The sequence below is a fragment of the Bos mutus genome, chromosome 5 (assembly GCF_027580195.1).
Source record: "Bos mutus isolate GX-2022 chromosome 5, NWIPB_WYAK_1.1, whole genome shotgun sequence".
In the NCBI taxonomy this organism is placed as follows: domain Eukaryota; kingdom Metazoa; phylum Chordata; class Mammalia; order Artiodactyla; family Bovidae; genus Bos; species Bos mutus.
In genome coordinates this window covers 104166358-104174894 of record NC_091621.1, presented here as the reverse complement: position 1 = coordinate 104174894, position 8537 = coordinate 104166358, and the positions used below count along the sequence as shown (strand labels likewise).

The 8537-nt window shown below is 47.5% G+C and overlaps 1 protein-coding gene across 1 annotated transcript in view; it reads left to right on the top strand.

Annotated features, from left to right (window-relative positions):
- Positions 1-1214: 1214 nt before the first annotated feature.
- ATXN10 (ataxin 10) overlaps positions 1215-8537 on the top strand; it is a 138144-nt gene continuing 130821 nt past the window's right edge. The window contains exon 1 of the mRNA XM_070371444.1: positions 1215-1559. Within this exon, the coding sequence (XP_070227545.1) occupies positions 1444-1559 (116 nt within the window). The 5' untranslated portion in view covers positions 1215-1443. The remainder of the gene's footprint in view (positions 1560-8537) is intronic.

Genomic DNA, 8537 nt, shown 5'->3' with positions numbered 1-8537 from the left:
ACTCCAGTATTCTTGCCTGGGAAATGCCATGGACAGAGAGGCCTGGTGGGCTACAGTCAGTGGGGCTGCAAAGGCTAAACTTAGGGACTAAACCACCACCAATGAGCTGAAACAACAGTATTCTCACCCCAAGCAGGCCTGATAAATGATCTGTTATTGTCCATCTGTGTTAGCTGCTCAGTTATGTTGGACTCTTTGTGCTCCCATGGGCTGTAACCCACTTGGCTCCTCTGTCCACAGAATTCTCCAAGCAGGAATATGGGAGTGGGTAGCCATTCCCTTCTCCAGGGATTTTCCCAACACAGGCATCGAACCCGGTCTCCTGCATCGCAGGCAGATTCTTTACCATCTGAGCCACCACCTGTAAGTGATCACTAAGACCGTTAATAAAGAAAGCTGAGTGGGGAAGAATTGATGCTTTTGAACTGCACTGTTGAAGACTCTTTAGAGTCCCTTGGACTGCAAGGAGATCCAACCAGTCCATCCTAAAGGAAATCAGTCCTGAATATTCATCGGAAGGACTGATGCTGAGGCTGAAGCTCCAATACTTTGGCCACCTGATACAAAGAGCTGACTCATTGGAAAAGACCCTGATGCTGGGAAAGATTGAAGGCAGGAGGAGAAGGGGACGACAGAGGATGAGATGGTTGGATGGCATCACTGACTCTATGGACATGAGTTTGAGTAAACTCTGGGAGTTGGCGATGGACAGAGAAGACTGGCATGCTGCAGTCCATGGGGTCGCAAAGAGTTGGACACGACTAAGCGACTGAACTGACTGACTGAAGAACTGGGAACTGAGCTTCCAGGGACTGAGACTTGCAAGATGGACACAGACTGCTCCAGCTCCCAGGGGGTCGGTGTGAGCCCTGATCAACCCTCCCGACCGCAGGATCGAGGTCTTCAGCCTTCTCTCCTCCAGGGGAGCCTCTGCAGGACTCCCCAGCCTTCCTCACATCCCCTCCTGCGGAGACCCCCGTCTGCCAGCATCTCCCCCTCAGGGTACCCTCGTCCCCCACACCCGTTCCCATGGAGACCCTCTCCGTCCCCATTGCCCCGCTCAGGGTGTCCCCATTCCGGGGCCACCCCTCCGACTTCTCCTTGGGGGCCCTCCGCCCTCCTGACGTCCCCACCCCCGCAAACACAACTTCCGCCCGCGCCCCCTCCCCACAGGGCGAACTTCCGGCCGGCGCCCCCCTCCCCGCAGGCGGGACTTCCGCCCGCGCCCCCTCCCCTCGCCGCGCCGTCGCGTCCTCCGGCCTGAGGCGAGGCTTGGGCGCTTGGTCTCGCGCTTTCCCGGCCGGGCCCGCGGGCTGCAGCGGCGCCGAGGCGGCGGCGGCGGCGTGCGGAGGCAGCAGCCCGCGCTCCCTCCCGCCGGCCCTCCTGCCCCTCCTTCTCCGGCTCCTCGTCGTCGGCCGCTCGGCCCGAGCTGCGAGCGGCAAGATGGCGGCGCCCAGGCCGCCGCCCGGCAGGCTGTCGGGCGTCATGATGCCCGCACCCATCCAGGACCTGGAGGCTCTCCGCGCGCTGACGGCGCTCTTCAAAGAGCAGCGGAATCGGTAAGGCGCGGGAGTCGGGGGCGGCCCGGCGGGGCTTGCGGGAGCGGGGCGGGGGCGCCCCCTCCTCCCGGGGCGGCGGCGGGGTGGCGGCTCGGCGCCTCACCAGCGGGCCCCGGGCTGGGGGGCGGGGGTGACACCTGCTCCCCTCTCGTCAGTACGGGCGTGAGGCCGGGCGCAGGGAGGGGGACCGATCCAAGCGAGCCCTTCGCCGCCTCCTGCCTGTTGGGTTAGTTGAGCCGCTGTGATGGCGCCCGGATAACGTGCAAGATGGTCTCCTTGGCCTGGCTGGAACAGACTGGCAGGCCCCCAGAAGCAGCGGAACGTGCAGCTGGGGGAGACAGACGTTGCAGATGTGCCAGGTGGGAGGCGGCGTCACTCCGTTCGTCCTGTGAGCCCAGGCTCTGCGTCCCCAGTGGTGGCCCCGCTTTGCACAGTGGCCACTTCAGTCCCGACTCAGCCACAGAAGGGCCAGATCTCCGTTGTAAAAGGTGCCCAGGAGTCTGAAGATCTGGATTTGGCTCCTAGCCCTACAAGCGATGCGTTATGGTGCCATTTCTCCAAGCCTTAAGATTTCCTGCCTAAAAATGGAAATGTAATACACGACTTCATTGCTAAATTGTACAGAGAAATAAATGAAATAAAGCACGTCAAAATACAAAGTACCTGATATCTCCAGTCAGTGCCTGTTTAATTTTGTTCTGGTCTTCTCTGGGCCGCAGTTTGTGTGTCTATTTAATAGGACTGAGGTTGGACAGTACTTTGCTGGTGAGGTTGTCAAGATTAAGTGAACTCATGCATATTAAGGCCTTGGCACTATCTGACACATAGTATTAAATCAAGTTAGCTGATACTATCCCTTAACACATTTATGGATGGTTCTCCGTAGGTGTTTTGTTGGGAAGCCCTGTTCTGGAATCGCAGAAGTATGTGCAAAGAGTAGAGGGAGTGTGGGAGAAGTCCAGATGTTTTTAGAGGTTCACTTGGTCTGAGCACTTCTGCCTCAAATCACAGTAAGTGTTGAGCAATTCAAAGAGTGTTAAGAACCCTGGGCACTGCTCCTTTGGCTTTTGGGGAAATAAGTTAATTGATGTGATACCTCAGAGAGATTTGTTGATTGCTTTAATGCTTAGGATATCTATACCATGATGGACTCTCCTTTTAGTCAACCAATCATCAACTTTCACTGAGGACCTGCTCTGAAGCAGGTTCTTTGCTAGGGCCGAAGGTGCAAAGATGAATGTGATATCCCTTTTTTCAAGCAGGTTAGGGTAATTGCCGTGTAAACAAATTGTAAGAGGGTCTAGCCAAGAAGAGATGGTGGAGCTGGGGGAACTGTGGATCTGGTGGAGAGATTTGTGGTCCGGGAAAGGCCTTAGGTTACTATGGCTTCTAGACTTACTGATGAGAGGGCTAATTAGAAAGAACAGTATGTGCAGAGGAACAGTGTGCTGATTTTGCATGATCTTTGAGTTTAAATGAAATAACATAGATAAGGCATCTGGTAGAGAGGACATAGTCAAATATCAAGTTCCTTTTTATAAGCTGAAGGATAAAATCCAAGGCCCTGAGGCAGTTTACAAGGGCTTTCCTGACTCTGCTTCTTGTGAGGGGAGTTTATGGGGAACCATGCTAGGAGATCAAACCAGTCAATCCTAAAGGAAATCGGTCCTGAATATTCATTGGAAGGATTGATGCTGAAGCTCCAGTACTTTGTGAAGAGCTGATGTGAAGAGCCGACTCATTGGAAAAGACCCTGGTGCTGGGAAAGATCGAAGGCAGGAGGAGAAAGGGGCAGCAGGTGATGAGATAGATAGTGTCATTGACTCACTGGATATGAATTTGAGCAAACTGCAAAGAGGGGAACCTGGCCTGCTGCATTCCATGGGGTCCTGAGGAGACGTAACTTAGCAACCGATCAAAGACAACAGTGGAAGTCTCTTTCAAGGCTGTGGCCTGGCAAGTCTGTGTATTAGATCTCTGGCTGCCGTTGTGAGAGAGACGTTAGGGTGAGGCTAGAGGCAGACGGCTTGATGGAGAGGCCCAAGTGAAAGAGAAAACTGCTGGGATTTAGGGTGTTGTCTATGGGGGATGGCTAGGACAGATACTGAAACATCTTTACCAGATTGAATGGACAAGACTCAGGGACCAGTTGGATTGCTGGGGAAGAATGAGAAGAGGTGAAGGTGCATCCCATATTTGAGTTTTTCCTGGGGCAGGCAGGAACTCTGTCCTAGTTCAGGAAGAGTTGAAGGCCGGGAGAGGTGACCTGATGTGTAGGTCTTGGAGTCGGGAGGCAGATAGTATGTGGTGGTGCAGAGAGCCCCTGATGAGGGTTTGTGAGGACAGGCTTCTGGTTCTGCCTCTGCTTCTCAGCGTGTCAGAGCACATCACTAGTTGCCTCTCAGAAGGGTCTCAGGGTTTCCAGAAGCCAGCTGCTCTGAGAAGATCCATCCTGTGCTGATGGACCCAGAGGGAGGATGGGCGGAGGTGTCAGAGGCTGGATGGGACGTAAAGTGAAGCAGAATGAGGCACCACAGTAGCAAACTGAAAAACGCAAGACACAGGAATCACACTGAGGAAAGTAAGAGAGAATTTGACCTCTCCCCTTAAGCGTGGGCTGCATTTAGTGACTTGCTTTTAAATACTAGATGTGGGGGAAGTGACAGGGTGTGACTTCCGAGCACAGAAGGCCCTGAAGCTTCCTCGTTGCTTTCTCTCTTGGATCGCTTGCTCCAAGAAAGCCATCTGCCATGTTATAAGGACACTCAGGGGTCCACCTAGACAGGTCTCTGCGGTGAGGAACTGAGGTCTCCTGCCAGCAGCCATGTGAGGAGCATCCTGGAAGCAGATCCTTAGTCCCAGTCAAGCCCGCAGCTGTTTGTACAAGTGCTAAGGGAATCTGACCTGTGTGAGACCATGAATGGGATGGCTTTAGACTGCTCAGTTTGGGGCTCATTTGTTATGTAGCAGTGTGCTTAGTGGTTCAGTTGTGTCCGACTGTTTGCGACCCCATGGACTGTAGCCCTGCCAGGCTCCTCCGTCCGTGGGGATTCTCCAGGCAAGAATGCTGGAGTGGGTTGCTATTCTCTTCTCCAGGAAATCTTCCCAAACCAGAGATTGAACCCAGGTCTCCTTCGTTGCAGGTGGGTTTTTTGCTGTCCGAGCCACCAGGAAGCTCCCCTGTATTCAAGTGTAGAGCCAAGTGATACTCTTTACTTCCACTGTCCATGAAGCTGCTCACATGTGGCTATTTAAATTAATCAGCAATAAGTAAAATTAATCATTCCATTCCTTACTTGTCCCAGCCACATTCTCAGTACTGGTAACCACACGTGGCTAATGGTACCTTCTCGGGCCATGCAGATACAGATTATTCCCATCATCACGGCAAGTTCTGTTGAGTAATGCTACTGTGTTTTTTTCTGTAGGATTCTTGAGTATTCATGAGCTAGTGTACTGTTCGGGTCCTGCTTTCCATAAATCTTCTCATGCTTAAAATGATACATTATTGCTCTTCCATCTGATAAGCTTGTTGAGTAAAGTGAGTTGATCACATTGCTTGGGTCCCTAGCATCTAGCATACAGTCTGATAATTGTAGGTTCTTAACAAAGTCTTGTGGAATTACTGCTGTTTGTATAAGTCATTATTTATGTGGCTTCTCAGGTAGCTCAGCGGTAAAGATCTGCCTGCCAGTGCAGGAGGTGCAAGAGACTTGGGTTCCATCCCTGGCTGGGAAAGATCCCCTGGAGAAGGCACTGGCCACCCACTCCAGTATTCTTGCCTGGAAGATTCCCATGGACAGAGGAGCCTGGTGGGCTGCTGTCCACGGGGTCGCCGAGAGTAGGACGCGACTGAGCACACGCTGCACAGTTACTCATGGCGCACGTGTAGTCTTTTTGTTCCATACTTGAACTGGTAAATTGTTTTAATCTTCTGTCAGTATGGGTTCTTTCTTCTTGTTAATGTGTGTTTAGTCAGAAGTATTTTCCCGATTTCTTCCTTCCAGGCTTTGTGTATACCGTGTAATAGGGCAGACGCTTCCCTCCCCTCCATGCTTTGGAGCCCCTTTACCTTATAAACCCTATTTTCTTTTTTTTTTTTTTAAAAAAGCACTTACTAGATTCTGCATACTATGGAATTACTAATAGAGGTTTCTTATTTATGCTCTGTCTTCTTCCAGAATGAAGGCCCATGAAGACAGAAATAGTTGGCTTTTTTGTAATTACCCTCTTTGGATAATGCTTCTTGAATTTGGTATCTTTGAACAGTTTAGGAAATTGTCAGCCAGTATTTTTTCAGCTGTTGCTTCTCTCTCATTCTTTCCTTTCCTTCAAGGAATTTAATTACACATATATTAAACCTTTCACTGTGTTGTGTATATCTCAAAGCCTCTCTTCTGTCTTTCCAATTCTCTCGGAGCTTTGGTTTGAAAATTTCCTCCTGCCTTCCTGTTCTCTCTTCTGGGTTCTGCTGTGTCCCATGTGCTGTCTATTGTATTCTTAGTTTCAGGTAGTTTTGAGTTTTGTAGAATTTCTATTTGATTTTTTAAATGGATTACTCTGTTGAAATTCATAGTCATTTACTTTCCTAAGCATGTTAATTATACTTATTTTAGAGAACATGCCTGATAAGTATCTGTTGTCAGTTTCTGTCTTCTTGTGTGTAGTCATCTGGTCTTCTCTTTATTGAATGCTGAATGTCGTATAAGGAATGTTAAGACTGTTTGCAAACTATGTGCAAGCTCCAAACCAAAATCAGTCTAAAAACAATTTCATTCAAAAAATGATGGTAGGACAACTTGATATCTAAATGAAATAAAATGAACTTTGACCCATACCTTTTAGCATTCACAAGAATATTTCCACATGGATTGCAGACCTAAACATAAAATTTAAAATTATCAAATGTTTAGAAGATGGGAGAATATCTGTAATCTTGTGTGTAGGCAGCTATGTCTTATCCAGGACACAGATAACATTGACCTTTCAAGAAAAATTGATTATCAAATTAGACTATCAAAATTAAAAAAACTTCTGCCTATCAAGAGATACCAATAAGAAAATGGAAAAGGCAAGTCATAGATTGAAAATATTTATAACACATATACCTGACAAAGAATTTGCCTTAAAATATATAAAGTGCTCCTGAAACTCAGTAACAAAAGACAGTCTGGTAAAAAATTGGGCGGAAAAAAATCTGGTTTAGAAAGGAAGATATATAAATGGCCAACACGCACATGGTAAAGTACTCAACATCATTAATCATTGAGAAAATGCAAATTAAAACAAAAACTCCACTCTATGCTCTTTAGGATGGCTGTTACTAAAAAAAAAAAGGAAAAAAATTGTTGGTAAGAATGTGGAAAATTTGGAACCCTTGTACATTGCTGGTGAGAATGTGAAATGGTTCAGCTATTATGTAAAAAATAATTTTATGGTACCTCAAAAAGCTAAACATAGAATACCATCAAGCAGTTCCACTCCTAGGTCTGTATGTACCTTGGAGGATTAAAAGCAAAAACTTAGACAGATACTTGTATGCCAGTTTTCACTGAGGCATTATTCATAATAGCCAGAAGATGGAAACAACTCAAGTGTCCATCAACAGGTGAATGGCTAAAGTGTCATGTGTACATCCAGTGGAAACTGTGTAGCCATAAGAAGAAATGAAGTACTGGCACATGCTGTAATGGGGGTGAACCTTGAAAACAGGCTAAGTGGAAGAAGCCAGACATAAAATGACCGATATTGTATGACTCCACTTCTATGAAGAGCTAAGAATAGGCAAATTCATAGACAGAAAGGAGATTAGAGGTTACCCGGGTTGGCGGGGAGGGAAGAGTTATTGTTTAATAGTTACCAAATTTGTTTGGAATACTAAATTTTTGGAATTAGTGGTGAGGTTTGTACAACATTATGAATATAATTAAAGCCACAATTCTATACTGAAAAATGGTCAGAATGTAAAATTGTATATTATTGGTTGGTGGAAAAATAATTTGGTTTGGCATTGTTGAACTTTGCCATTTGATATTGGAATACATTCTTAAATTGGTTGTGTTATACATCATTTTAATGCACATTTCTCACTTTATTTTTTTTGCTAATGACATTACTTGCTGTTTATTTTAGACTGGAAATGATGTTAGACAAAAAGCAAATTCAAGTGGTTTTTTTTTAATTCGAGTTCAAAATGCTTCGTAAAGCAGTGAAGACAATTGGTAACATCAACAACACATTTGGCCCAGTAACTGCTACCAAACGTCCAGTGCAGTGGTGGTAGTTCAGGAAGTCTGCAAAGGAGATGAGAGCCTTGAAGATGCCGAATGTAGTGGCAGGCCATTGGGAGGTGACAGCGACCAACTGAGAGCAGTCGCTGAAGCGGATCCTCTTACAACTACTCAGCAGGTTGCCAAAGAACTCAGCCTGGACCATTCTGTGGTCATTGGGCATTTGAAGCAAATTGGAAAAGTGAAAAAAGCTCACTAAGTGGGTGCCTCAGGAGCTGACCCAAAAATCAAAAAATTGTCGTTTTGAAGTGTTGTTTACTCTATGCAGTGGCAACAAACCATTTCTCAATCAGGTTGTGATGTGCGATGACAGGTGGATTTTATATGATGGCTGGTAACAACCAGCTCAGTGGTTGAACCAAAAAGAAGCTCCAGAGCACTTCCCAAAGCCAAACTTGCACCAGAAAAGGTCACGGTCACTGGTGGTCTGCTGCCTGTCTGATCCACTGCAGCTTTCTGAATCCCAGTGAAACCGTTACATCTGAGAAGTACGCTTAGTAAACTGATGAGATGCACTGGCAACTCAGCGCCTGCTTTGGCATCGGTCAGCAGCAGGAGCCCAGTTCTTCCCACGACAGTGCCTGACTGCACATCGCACAACCAGTGCTGCAGAAGCTGAGTGACCTGGGCTGTCAAGTTTTGCCTCATCCGCCATGGTCACCTGACCTTTTGCTGCTTGACTACCACT